General features: G+C 38.0%; 1 protein-coding gene across 2 annotated transcripts in view; it reads right to left on the bottom strand.

Annotated features, from left to right (window-relative positions):
- LOC150088732 (inositol polyphosphate 5-phosphatase K-like) overlaps positions 1-15,113 on the bottom strand; it is a 218,490-nt gene that overhangs the window by 28,968 nt on the left and 174,409 nt on the right. For both annotated transcript variants that reach the window (XM_090370883.1, XM_090370884.1), the window contains exon 10: positions 11,063-11,219. In XM_090370883.1, the coding sequence (XP_090227009.1) occupies positions 11,063-11,219 (157 nt within the window). The remainder of the gene's footprint in view (positions 1-11,062; positions 11,220-15,113) is intronic.

Here is a 15,113-nt window from a genome sequence, read left to right as displayed (position 1 = left end):
TCAGGCCACACCTTGAGTACTGTATACAGGTCTGGAGGTCTCATTTTAGGAAGGATTTAAATTGTTAGAGCGAGTACAGAGAAGGGCAACAAGACTGGTGGGGGAAACAAAGGGCTGCTCTTACAAAGAAAGGCTTAAGTTTTGCAAATTGTAGCTTCTGGAGACTAGGCACTTGAGAGGAGATCTGATTGAGGTGCATAAGGCATTGAATGGATTGAGCAGGCTCAATGCTGATGGGATTCTTCCTCTTGCTCAGATTACAAACCTGAGAGGGCACAAACTGAAATTGAGAAAAGACAGTTGTAGAATAGATGTGCAGAAATTTTCCTTTAGCCAGTGGGTAGTTGATTGCTGGAACAAACTTCCATCTGTTGTTGTGGAAGTTGACAGCTTAAATAAATTCAAGGCAGAACTAGACAAAAACATTTGGAACGAATGGATCAGTGAATGGGAAGGTTTTTTTTTTTTTTTGGCTGATGATGTATGAGCTTGCTTTCTTGCATCATATGCATCTAGTAATGCTAATGCTAATTTCAATCTCATCCCCAAGATCTTTAACTGCGGTAAGGAATAAGTTATTTTATTACCAAAGTTAAAGCTCATATTACCACAGTTAAACCACAGTTAAAGATTTTATTACCGAGTTAAATGTGAAGAAACAGGAGATGCAGAATTTAAATACAGGGAGTAGTAGTAGTAGTAGTAGTAGTAGTAGTGGCACCTGATGCAAGAAAGCAAGTGTAGGAGCTTATGCAGCATCAGCCAAAAAAAAAAAAAAAAAAAAAAATCACACCATACCCTCCAATTGCCTGTCCAGTTCCTCCTTAAATTTATTTAACCTATCAACTTCCACAACGACAGATGGAAGTTTGTTCCAGCAATTAACCACCCGCTGGCTAAAGGCAAATTTCCGCACATCTATTCTACATCTATCCTTTCTTAATTTGAACTTATGTCCCCGTAGGTTCGTATTCTGAACAAGTGGGAGGATCCCATCAGAATTCAGCGTGCTCAACCCATTCAAGGCCTTATAGACCTCAATCAGATCACCGCGCAGGTGCCTAGTCTCCAGCCACTGCAATTTGCAGAACTTAAGCCTCTCTTGGTAAGAGGATCCCTTCATTCCCCTCACCAATCGTGTTGCTCTTCTCTGTACACGCTCAAGCAAATCTACATCCTTCCTAAAATGAGGCCTCCAGACCTGTACGCAGTACTCAAGGCGTGGCCTGACCATTGCCTTATACAGAGGGACAATCACCTCCTTTTCCCTGCTAGCAAAATTCCTATATATCATTGACAAAACCCCATGACCTGCCCTAGCAGCCTGTCTACATTGCTCAGAAAACTTCATATCTGACTGCACAATTACTCCCAGGTCTTTTTCATTTTCTACCACCTTAAGTGTAGTACCACACAGTTGGTACGTTTCTCTGGGGTTACTTCTACCCATATGCAGTACTTTGCATTTGTCAAGGTTAAACTTCAGTTGCCACTTCTTAGCCCATCTGCCCAAATTATCTAGATCCTGTTGCAGTAGCACACTGCCATTACTGTCATTAACAACCCTGCCAACCTTCGTGTCATCTGCAAACTTCGACACTTCGAGTACAACATGTGCAGAAAGGACAGAGAAAACAGAAGGTGGAGGGAGTTATGCACTTACTCGAAATAAAGACTGATAAATTCTATGAAAGAGAAAGTGAACTCCCTATTTGTAAGGAAGTTGTTGGTCTAATGGCAGCAATGAATACAAGGAACCTTCCCGAAGAAAGGTGACTATTTATAGACATTTCTAAGGTTAGCCTTAAGGCTGTGTTATTACACAATGGAAACATGCTGCCTTCAATAACTCTTGCATATGCTGCCCACAAAAAATAAACATATGCAAACATGGAGAACATCCTCTTAGGTGTGCACTATCAGAAGTATGAGTGGCAGATATGTGGTGATTTAAAGGTAATCACCATTTTATTAGGATTGCAAAGGGGTTACACTAATTATTGTTGCTTTCTCTGCGAGTGGGATAGTCGTGCCAAGGATATGCACAATGAGAAGAGCAGTTGGCTTCAACGAAAATCATTATCACCTGGAATGAAGAACATAGCATTTGAACTTCTGGTAGATCCAAATAAAGTTTTGCTTCCACCACTCCATGTCAAACTGGGACTCATGAAAAAATTTGTGACAAGTTTGGAAGTGAACGGTTCTGCATTTACATACTTGCAAGATAAATTCCCAAGACTTAGTACAGAGAAAAGAAGATCAAGGCTGGTATTTTCATTGGTCCACAAATAAGGCAACTTTTCAAAGACAAACAGTTCGAATGTGTCCTTAGTGATAGCAAGAAATCAGCATGGGAAGCCTTTTGAAATGTTTCGACTGGTTCTCTAAGAAATGTTCAAGCCAGTAACTACAGGCAGCTTGTAGAAGATCTCATTACTTCTTATGAAAAACTGGGGTGCAATGATTGAAGATGCATTTCTTCCCACTAAACTGTGGTGCCATCAGCAACAAAATGGTGAGTGCATCCATCAAGACACTGCAGTGATGGAACAAAGATACAAGAGCAAATGGAGTGCCACCATGTTAGCTGATTATTGTTGAATGTTGAAAAGGGATGCTCCCAAAGCTGAATACAAGCAAAAAGGTCCCGTTTTGACACATGTATGTTCGTAGCTACATCTTACTGTCATAATTTGATGATAATTTGCATAATTATAAAAAACTATTTTTTTCAAAAACAAGAGTCAATCTGCCATTTTAAGCACTATTTCTAATAAACTATTTTTATTAAACAAGGTGACCCAAAATCTATATAGTAAACTTACTTTCATGCCTATAACAAAATATAATCCAAAATATTTGTTCAGTGTTATTAGCTCCATCTCAGAAACACATTTGAAAGTGTCTGGGATTCTGCCTAGACATTAACCCCAGGGGCTCACATCTGGTGAGTATGGGCTTGGCACATCCAGGGTTCTAAGCTGGATATCATCATTCTTCTCTTTCTTGGTGATTCCCTTCTACTTTTGTCTCTCTCTCTCTCTCTCTCTCTCTCTCAGGGTAACGCGAGAATTTTTTTTTTTGGCTGGTGTAGCATAAGTCTCAGGCTTCCTTGCACCGTATAGATGATAATAATAATAGGGAGTATATAATGAAAGCCTCCTCGATCAATTTGTCCTTGGGAGACTCAGCAAGGCTCAAGGGGTAGAATTTTTCTCTTGCATGGTCCAACTTGTTAACAAAAGAGGCTGTTATCACAGGGATAGAAACTGTGGAAGAATATTTGCTGATGCTATCTAGACAGTATTAGGTAGGTAAGAAACTACTAGTTTGGAGGGGGGGGGGGGATAGACAAACTAATGGTTTAATGGCAGCTGCAAGCGGAGGTGAAATGAAACCCTTGTACTGCTTCTATTAGGGCATGCAGAAGATTAAAAAAGCAAGGTGTGGGGATTACAAGGCCTCCTGGGAGTACTCATGAGAAAAGAAAATGTATGGACCGTTAAGGTTACTAAGAGCAAAATAGGCACACACATACAATACACAGCCACTCCCCAACTTATGTAAGGGTTGCGTTCTGCAGAACTCTACATAAGTCAGAATTTTATGTGTCAGAATTTCCCTAAATGCTTATGCAGCACTCGCAAATTTGATTGAAGCAAAAAAGAAATGTTCGACGAACATGTAAATAGAATTATTTATTCAATTTTTTTATGTCATGTGCAGTAAAAATTACAAAGTGTACAAAATTACAAAATTATAAAATTACAAAAAGAGAGAGAGGACAGGCATAATGTCAGCAAGTTTTATCTTTTGAGCATCATTGCCAGAATTACCTCTCCAGCTGATAAGCACGCCGCTGCAGAAGTTGAGGGCTGTGGAGATTTATAAGGAGTTTTTTCCAACACATCACAAATTTCTCTGCAGCTGCAGAATTGGCACCGGCGACTTCACCGCATACTTTAATATTTTGAAAACTAGTATGATGCTTGAACCTATTAAACCACCCGTTGCTTGCCACGAACTTGGCTTGGGGTTTGCCGTACTTATCCTTAATATCTTCATAAATACTTCTTGCCTTTGCTTGAATGGCCATTGGACTCAGGGGCACTTGCTTCTGAATCTAAATCTAACTTTCCATCCATATTATTAATAGCTTTTCCATCTTCGATATAGCACCTAAACACTGTTTTGTGATCACTGTTAATCTTAAATGTGCTGATCCTTTAACATGTTCTTTTATATGTGCACTGTCCCTTAAATAGCATTCACTGTTGAAGCAGCGAGACCTAATTCCGTGCAATAGATGACAAACTTCGTCCTGCTTCATAATTATTAATTAATCATCTTCATTTCTAAATCAATTTTGTTTCGTTTCCTAGCACTACCAGCACTTTCCGCTGGTACCTTTCCCTTCACCATTGCAATAAGTAAATAGGAATGAAGAGAAGATTCTGAAAATTTATTTATGTTTTTTGTATGATTGAAGATTTCAATGAAGGGGAACTCATTTCACCATAATACCATAACGTAAAAACCCACAGAATTTCAGTTATCGGTATTATCGGGAATGCAATAAGATCGATTTTACTGTCCATTTATAACAGATTGTGCTAATGGAAAAGCCCAATAAACCAGCAAGTGCAAATTATTTTTATTGTTTTATGGTAGTGACCTTCAGAAATGTGTTTTAGAAAAATATATCACAAAGACGTTAAAAATTGATTCTTATAATGGAACATGATAACGATGAAAATGTAGTGCAATTTCCATTATAAAAATGATCTTTTAGAGAGATAAATAGCTTAGTTATATAGCAAAAATTTCAACTTCCAAGGTCTTGGAATGAATTACCACGAAAAAAAAAAAAAAAAAAAAAGAGAAACAATGTGCTATTGGGTTCACATTACGATATTTTCACAATATCTCCATTTATTCCTATGGGATGTAAAATACGTTTTCATGATTTTTTTTTTTTTTTTTAAGTTTGCATCGGCTGGCAAAAACTTACATAAAGTTGAATTTCTGTAAGTCGAGTATTATGTAAGCCGGGGAGTGCCTGTAAGTTGTAACATCTTGATTATCCGAGATATTGTAACTATACTTTACATACATAAAATACGATCTTTCAACTTTGTGAAAATATCACTCAATGTAAGAAACCACCACACTCACTGCATTTTCTTTGGGGCTTTCCAAGGAGTAAATGCACTTTGGTAAAAGTCAGGAGGCTGATGCCTTATTATGGGTGATTTCAATTTGCCTCTAATTGATTGGAGTAAATGGGAAAGAAACTCGACATGGGGAACAAAATTTTTAAATCAACTAGATGACTGTTATTTGTATCAACATGTCAGGGAAAGTACTAGAGAAAAGAATATCCTAGACCTCATCATCACACATGAATCAGATGACATAACAGGGCTGACAGTAGAGAAACCAGTAGCAGGAAGTGATCACGGAGTTCTACGGTGGATGATTAAGCTTAGTCAATCCATTCAAAGCCTTAAACTCCTCAGTCAGATCTCCTCCTAGGTGCCATCTCCAGGAACTTCAATTTGCAAAACTATTGCTCTTTCTTGGTAAGAGCGGCCTTTTAGAATTTTCAGGAATTTTCCCTTCTAGCAAAATTCCTGTATATCATTGATAAAAGTCCATGGGCTGTCTGAGCTGGAATGACTCCAAGCTTGAAGTCATTTCACCTCAGAAGAAGCCAGGTGCACCGAGGTTTCTAGGGTAAAAGCTGACTTCACCAAATGTGGCTACACAGCCCGTGTGTTGGACAAGTGCTCACTACAAGCACAAGAATTTGCAACTCACCCGAGGCTCTCGCCCCCTCATGACAGGGAAATGGTATCTACTGCTTATATTCCATATTACCTGGACACCTCAGATCAGATTAGCATTAGTAGAGGCATATGATGCAAGAAAGCAGCATCAGCCAAAAAAAAAAAAAAAAAAAAAAAAAAAAGAGAGGTAGCAGAAGTAAAAGGCAAAGGAATGGGTTTTAATTTCAGAAAAGGAAATTACGATGCCTTAAGGTACTACATGGCCTCTATTAACTGGGTAGATATCGCGCAGAGAATGAATACAATTGAACTGTGGTACGCTTTTAAAACATTAATCACAGATGCCTTGAATGCGTATATACCATTAAAAAAATACTCCACGAGAAGGGTTCCAAGTTGGATGAATAGTGAGGTTGCCGCATTACTTGAGCAGAAAAAGGTGGCATGGAAAGGTTACAGAGCAATAAAAAGTACTGAAGCCTATAACAGCTACAAGGTGATGTGTAATAGAGCCACAGAAAAGGTTCGACAGGCAAAGGCAGTTTATGAGAAATCACTAGCAAACAGAGCAAAGAGGGGGGATAAAGAATTCTTCACATATATAAATGCCAAGAAGAGCAGGACAAACCAGATCGGACCTTTACGAAAGGGAAAGGGGATAGTAATAAATACACCAGCTGCCGTTGCAGATGAACTCAACAGTTATTTTGCATCGATATTTACAAATGAAAAGCCTTTTCTGGCAATGGGAAATTGTGAGAGCGAAGTTAAAAAATATGTAATTAATGATATTGAAATTTTGCAAGATTATTTAATGAAAAAACTTTCGAGCCTACAGACCAGTAAGGCTCCTGGAGTTGATGGAATATACCCTATAATCTTAAGAGAGGCGGCAAGCGAGTGCATTGAACCATTGAGGCTTATTATGCAAGCATCACTAGACTCTGGGGAGATTCTCTTGGATTGGAAAATTGCAAATGTATCTCCCATACATAAGGGTGGCTCTAAAAGTGAAGTTGGAAATTATCGACCTGTCAGTCTGACTTCAGTAGTAGGGAAAATCATGGAGGCAATGATCAAGGGTGGAATTCAGGATCATTTTGATCGAATTGAAATTCTCAAGGATACTCAGCATGGTTTTGTAAAGGGAAAATCATGTTTAACAAATCTGGTTCGCTATTTCAAAAGGGTCACTCACGAGCTGGATTTAGGGAATAATTTCGACATTGTTTATTTAGATTTCAGCAAAGCTTTTGACTCAGTCCCACATGAGCAGTTGCTTTATAAGCTGGAACAGGTTGGAATCACTGGGAAAATCCTTAGATGGATAGAAGGATGGCTTCAGGGCAGGAGGCAGAGGGTTGTCATAAATGGCTATTCCTCAGATTGGGTTGATGTAAGAAGTGGGGTTCCCCAAGGATCAGTATTAGGACCACTGTTGTTTTTAATTTTCATAAACGACATTGATCAAGGGATAGAGGGCGTGATGTCTAAATTTGCAGATGATGTTAAAATTGGTAGAGTAGTTAAGGATCACCGTCAAGCTGAGCTTCTTCAGAGAGACCTAGATAGACTTCAGGAATGGTCAGAAAAATGGCAGCTGTGCTTTAATCCAACAAAGTGTAAGGTATTACACATGGGAAACAGTAATCCCAAAAAAACTTATTCACTTGGTGGAGTTCAACTAAACCCAGTACTGGAGGAAAGGGACTTGGGTGTTACGATACGGTCAGACATGAAATTCTCTGAGCATTGTAAACAGGTTGCAAGGAAGGCCCATGGTGTCCTATCGATGATCTATCGAACTTTTGCAAGTAGAGATAGGGACGTGATAATCCCATTATATAAGGCTTATGTTAGACCACACTTGGAATACTGTGTTCAAGTATGGAGACCGCACCTAAAGAAAGACATCGAGCTTCTTGACAGGGTGCAAAGAAGGGTAACTCGCCTGGTGAGATCAGCAAAAGGGTGTCCTTATGAAGAAAGACTTCGAATATGTGGGTTGCAGAGTTTGGAAACTAGAGACCTTAGAGGAGATTTGATTGAGGTGTTTAAGGCTCTGAGAGGCATCAGTAAAATGAATGAGGACAAAATTTTCAAGATTATAAATGATGCTAGAACTAGGGGACATAAATTCAAGTTACGAGGGGGAAATGTTTAGACTGGACTGCAGGAAGTTTTATTTTAGCCAGTGAGTTATAAATTACTGGAATAAGTTGCCTTCATGGGTGGTAGAGGCCGACAGCATTTAGCATTAGCATTAGTAGAGGCATATGATGCAAGAAAGCAAGCTTATTCAGCATCAGCCAAAAAAAAAAAAAAAAAAAACCCCTCTCCCATTTCACCCCTCCATTCGTTCGAAATACCTGTCCAGTTGAGCTTTAAATTTGTTTAGGCTATCAACTTCAACAACAAGTTGATAGCCTAGACAGTTTGGGGAAATTCAAAGGTCATCTGGATAGTACTTTCGGGTAAGGGAAGCGCATAGGATGATAGGTTTAATTTCCTTTTTATTTATTTTTTATTTTATTTTATGTATTAATTATTATTATTTAGTTATTTATTTTATTTATTTATTTATTTATTTTTTGTTTTTATTATCATTGTTTTGTTCGGATTTTTTTTTTTTTTTGGCTGGTGCAGCATAAGCCATAGGCTTTCTTGCACCATGCGGCCGTTACTAATACTAATACTAATACTAACTACAGCAATGTTTAATGCCAGAAATGAGTTCCATATCACTCTCAAACATCTTACCACACAAGTATGCCTTCAGTCTCCCAAACAAAAGAAAAAAAAAAAAAAACTGATAGGGCAAGGTGAGGGCCATAGGGTGGGTGAGGCATTATGCTCCATCCCAGCTGGGTGATCTTTGACAGTGTCATCTGTGCTGTGTGCAGCCTTGCATAATCCTGATGAAACTTAATGTCCTGCCGGTCAAGAGGTCTTTTGATTTTCAGAGCTCAATTAAGCTTTTCTAAGAACAAGCAGTATCTTTCTTTGTTGATGGTTACTCCACTTTCCAAGAAATTTGATAAAAATTATGCCATTTTGATCCCAGAAGAATGTGCCCATAAGTGTTGTTGAAGATTTGGCTTTTTGTTTATGGGTGGTGGTGGTGATTGTGGTGGTAGTAGTAGTATTATTATCAGTAGTAGTAATGGCAAATGAATCAAGAAAGCAAGCTTCTATAGCATCAGCCAAGAAGAGAAAAAAGAACACATGCACTACACACTTCACCCATCATGATGAGAATAATGAACAACCAGACAGACAAATACAATGGGCTAATAAATCAGAATATCATATAATGGGGGATTCTAATTTTTCCAAATATTGATTAGAACTTGTGGGTAGGTCACTCACACAGTAGCAAAACCTTTCTGAATTTATTGAATGGCTGCTTCTTATACCAACATGTTAGAGAGGCAACAAGTGAAAGATAGTCTTGATTTGATTTTCGGCAGTGATACTTCATGCATTAAGATTCTTTAAAAAAAGGAAACAATAGGCTGAAATGTTCACAGTGTACTGATGTGGGATTTACTTAAAATGAAAGTGTCTGCAATTCTGCCCAGACACAATAGGAGGGAGTACATAATTAGATATAAATAATTATAATTCAGATATAAATAATTACAGACTACATAGTCTGATACCACATAATTAAAAAATATTCATTAGAATCATCCAAAACAAAATCTCCAATCAACTTGACGAGTACCAACCATATGATCAAGCAGGGTGCAGGAAAAACTTCTCAACCATTGACCATCTCCACACAATTAACCAGGTTATCATCGAAAAATATCAGAATATAACCTACCACTTTACATAGACTTCCAAAAGGCATTTGACTCAATTGAATGCCAACCTCTTATGATAGCTTTGCAAAAGAAAGAAAAAGAATACAAGTACATCAGACTTCTCCAAAATATCTACAACAAGAGCAATGCAGCCATCAAGCTACAGCAAACAGGATCTAAATTCAAAATAGAAAGGGGAGTAAAACAAGGTGACCCAATAGCACCAAAGCTCTTCACTTCAGCACTAGAGATGGTAATGGGTGATGAAAACTAGACTGGAGTGATACCAGCATAAACATTTTAGGCAGGCAACTAACCAACCCCAGTTTCACAGATGACTTAGCCCTCTTCTCTGAAAGCAGTTTACAATTGGAACAAAGGATCCCAATATCTAAACCTCAGATGCAAAGAAATTGGCCTAAACATTAACTATGACAAAACAAAAATAATGACCAACCATGCGGCCTCACCCATCAACATCAGATTCAAAACACTAAACTATGAAGAACAGTTCATATATCTAGGCCAAATAAATATGCTTCACCAATAGAATGGACAAAGAAATAGAATCCAGAATCAACGACTCTTGGAGAAGTTACTGGAGTATGAAAGAATGGATGAAAGGAGATTTACCTATCAGCCTAAAAAGAAAGTTATACAACATAATCATCCTACCCACTCTAACATGTAATGCAGCCAAAACATGGTCTTTGACAGCAACACAAGTAAATAAACTTAGAATATGTCAATGAGCAATGGAAAGAAATATGATGGGTATAACCAAAAGACACAGAATAAAATCTACTTACATCAGACAAAAAACTAAATTCGATGATGCCGTCAAGACATCCAAGTCCTTAAAATGGAAGTGGGTAGGTCATCTCGCCAGAAAACAAGAGGACTCATGGGATAAGCTGACAACTGTTTGGTTTCCAAGAGAAGGAAAAAGAAATAGAGGAAGACAGAAAACCAGGTGGAGAGATGAGTTAACATCCCTTATGGGCCCGACTTGGACAAGACTGGTATTGAACCGACATGAATGGAGAAAGTTGAGGGGAGGCCTTTGCCCAGCAGTGCTATTCCACAGCCTAACTCTAATTATTAACATAATTAGAGCCTCGTCAATCAATTCCACTCTGGAGAGACTGTGCAAGGCTAATGGGGAAGAATTTTTCTTAGTGTGGTTTGTGTTTGTAAACAGGAGAGACTGCTTCCACAGGGATGGAATACACTTAAACAGAAGGGGTGCAAGAATATCTGCTGTAGTGCAATGCTAGAAGAATTCTGAAAATACTGTACTTAAATTGGTGATATCTAAAGAACCACTTTTTCATTAGAATGTTTACTCTTATTTTAAAATTGAGATTATTTTTTATTATGAAATTTGATTCCAACTTTTTTTATTTCCTCTTATATTAATAATTATTTTGGATATTTATTTATAAATGAATATTTACTCACTTTAATAAAAAAAGAAGACGACACTGGTTTATGATCACTCTGCAAATAAAGTGGATGGCTGAAGTAATGCAACTGTTTCAAATCAAGTGTGACATGGTCATAGGCATTCTTTGTGAGACGATACAAAACTCGATCTGTCCATGCTGGTTTCCTTTTCCTATAAACAAATAATTACTAATATACTGAAATATGCAATTATTCATGCACATTTCAGTATATGCAAAAATAATTTCAGTATATGCAGCATATTGCATATAGTAATTGTCAAAAATGAAGGAGAAAAATAAAATGCAATTTTTAGAATTTAGTAGACAGAGAATACAAAATAGATGGCATTTCTTCAGAAAAAAATCCAGTGATTATTTTTCTGTAAGAAAGAAGTGATTTCAGGCCTTGTGCCTTATGAAATGAAGCAGCTGATAAGCCATAATCACCTGATTGTCACTTATTAATTGGCTGGAGCTGTGCTTCTGAAGACAGAAGCACAGCTCTCCAATATACAATACCACTGCGTAAGAGAGGGGGTGATGGGTGTTTTTATTCTCAGGACCAGAGATCGTAAGCACTTCATGTGGTACTCACAGGAGAGTGGGTGTCTGTGACACTTGCATAGCAGTAAAATGAATAGTAATGCAAATCAAAACAGCTTATTTTAGGGTGAATCACATCAAAAGAGACTATACCATGGGTACATGACATAAATGAGACAAAAAGAATGAATGACCCAAGCACATTCTATTGATCAGCAAAACCAATAGCACTCCCACAATGGAGAAGAGCATAAAAAAATGAATTTAACAATATGATTCATAAAAAAGAGAACTAATGAAAATTTCTAGAGGTGACTGAGTAGAAAAATGTGTTACTTAATAAATGTATTAAATGTAGTTTAAAAAACACTACTTATAACAATAGAATAAAGTAAAAAAGTAAAATAAAATACTAATACATATAAATGTAAAAGAAGGATACAGTAGAACCAGTGAATATGGTAACTAAATTAATTTTAATATGGTAAAGAAGCTTTTGGGGTAACGAACCTCTTCCTCAGCAAGTAAACATAACATAAAACATTAGGAATAGAATAAACTAAATAGGCAGTGTGTGCTCAGATTGCTGGGAGAGCGCGCACATGAAAGCGAGAGTGTTCAATCACTTACTATGTCAGATCAGGTGATTGTTGGGTGCATATATGCATGGTGCATATATGGGATGACTGCCAGTGTTTGTCGTGCTTTAATACTACAGACTCCAAAATTGGGTGTAGTCTTGTACCTCTGCTGAGATTTAAAACTTTGTGACAGCTAGATATGTTTAGGGACTCGAACCATGGGCGGTGATAGTAGTGCAAAAATTGGTTGATCACCTTGCTGTCATGGCTGGGATTAAGGTCATGTTGAGTTGACCAGAAATGCTCTTTAATTGCAGAGTGCGCAGAGTCACCCAGGCGGATGGACCTATCATGTTCCACGAGGCGATCCTGGAGTCGTCTAGAGCTTTCCCCCATACAGCAGCTGCCACAATTGTGACAAGTGATCCGGTATACAATACCACTGCGTAAGAGGAGGTGATGGGTGTTTTTATTCTCGAGACCAGAGATCGTAAGCACTTCACGTGATACTCACAGGAGAGTGGGTGCGAGAGTACATGTGAACAGGCAAAGTTTTTACGGCTCCAGCAAATAGAGAAGTTTTTGCTTTTTTATTGACTTAAATTGGCATATTAATTTATTTTTTAGAGTTGCTTTATATTCCTAGTAACAATACTTTAGTTTAAATTGAATTTAGATAGAGATTTTTAGGTTATTACTTAGTATCGGTAAGGGTATCAAATCCACTTGTGGACAGATTTTGCAGCTCCCAAAAACGCAAAGTTTTTAATTATACTTAGCCACTTTATTGACTTAATTTTTAGATTAAATTATTTTCTATGAGTAGCTTATAGACCTAGTCAAGCTCCGTGGTTTATTTTGAATTTAGATAGCGCAATTTGGAAAGTAAATAATACCTCGTGTCTGTAGATTAACCGTTCGAAATTTGCCACCATTTTTATACGATACGTGTGCTAGCGTAAGGTTTAACAGAAAACTGGATAGCGAGTATAGTAGTATCAATTAATCAATAAAATTTATTAATCTTATTAAATTTCATTGTCAATTGAACTGTACTTTTTTAACTAAATAAATATAGCGACCTAGTTATTACAAACGTAACATCATAAATTAATACATATAAGTTGACAGGGGATTAGAAATTCATATAACATAACTCGGAGATAATATTAGATACTGAAATACATATGTATAGTATTATATCTACATTGGAATATAGGTTTAGGGTTATATTTTGTATTGGAATTTTATTGAATTTGAATAGAAATCATGACTCAGACCAGAGCAGCAAAGCAAAAGGCTTGAACTAGTGGAAGTGCTGTGGCTCAGGGAGAACTGAGGGGGACGGTTGTCCTCTGAATCACAGTCTATTGATATGCACTGCTTGTTTGATGTTTGTGGAGCAATCAGGAACGGGACATGATATTGCCAAGGGGAATGTCTTGGTGTGTGGGCAATGTAAGGAGTGAGAGGAAATCAGGCACCAACTCGGCATTGTTATGGGCTTTTATATGAGAGCTTGAAGGACAGGGTGGATGCCCTCGAAGGATTTAAATTGAGGGGCCCCATCAAGCTCTCAGCTGCCCACATCAATGGCAGAGCTTGCACTTGAACATCATGCAACACAGCGGCAACCCCCAATGCAGAATGCACTGGTCCCAAAGGAACTAGTTGTTGTAGGTGACTCTATTGTCAGGAAAACGGGGAACATATTGTGCAAAAAGGATAGATGGAACAGGACTAGGAGTATGTCTCCCAGGGGGGCAAAGATTGATGACATTGTAGAGACCGGCAGAATTACTTAACAAGTACAGGTTAATGTTGAAAAAAAAAAAGCCGTGACTTAGGGTTGAATTTGAAAGTGTCTGCAATTCTGTCCAGACACGATAGGAGGGAGTATATGATGAGAGCCTTGTCGATCAATTCGGCCCTGGAGTGACTGTGTAAGGCTCAAGGGGTAGAATTTTTCTCAGCCTGGTCTGTGCTTGTTAACAGGAGAGACAGCTTCTACAGGGATGGGATACACTTAAATAGAAAGAGTGCAAGAATATTTGCTGATGCTATCGAGGCAGAGTTAGGTGGGTCGGAAAATTGCTAGCTTGGGGGGGAGACACGGACTAATAGAGTAACAGTAGCCGCAGGCAGTGGTAAAAGTGATTCTTGCACTACTTCTATTGAAATGCAATTGAGCAGCAGCCTGGAAAGCAAGGCAATGGGAACTTCCAGGACTGCTGGGAGTCATAGTGGAACAAGTAAATACATGGGCTGTGTTAGGGTAACTAAGAGTAGAAACAGGTGCATGTATACTTCCACGTACACCAATGCTAGGAGTATAATTAATAAATTCGATGAGCTTGAAGTGCTAGTCAAGACATCAAAGGCAGATATTGTTGGTATATCAGAGACATGGTGTCACACAGACATAAGCACAGCAGAACTGGAATTTGGGGAGTACAATATTTACAGAAAGGGAGGAGGGGTTATGCTGTTAGTTAAGAAACACAGTATTAAATAGCAAATGCTTAATGTACAGTACTCACCTTGAATATAATCTGCAATAGTTTTATGAAGAGAATATAGTTCCTCACAAAATGACTTAACTAACGAACTTGAATACCTCACAGAAAAATTTATAGCTAGGAACTACCCAACCTAACTTATCCAACACACCATTTCTGCCGCCAAAAGTAAAATTAACAACCCATCCAAACCCACTACTAAGGCAAATACACACATCATCCTCCCTTACCATAGTGAACTTGCCGGACAGTTCTGCCGAGTATTTACAGGCACAGATATCTCCCTCATTTTTTCAGCTTATAATAAACTCGGATCCTTATTTAATACGTACAAAGACACACATAAGTACCTGACTAGCGATTTGAACAATATAATTTATCTGATCAAATGTGATCCAAACTGTCATGCCTGCTATATTGG

This window comes from Mastigoproctus giganteus, chromosome 3, assembly GCF_048544385.1.
Source record: "Mastigoproctus giganteus isolate SK-2022 chromosome 3, ASM4854438v1, whole genome shotgun sequence".
Classification (NCBI taxonomy): domain Eukaryota; kingdom Metazoa; phylum Arthropoda; class Arachnida; order Uropygi; family Thelyphonidae; genus Mastigoproctus; species Mastigoproctus giganteus.
The sequence above is the reverse complement of the archived record's forward strand: the minus strand, read 5'-3'. Positions and strand labels throughout refer to the sequence as shown.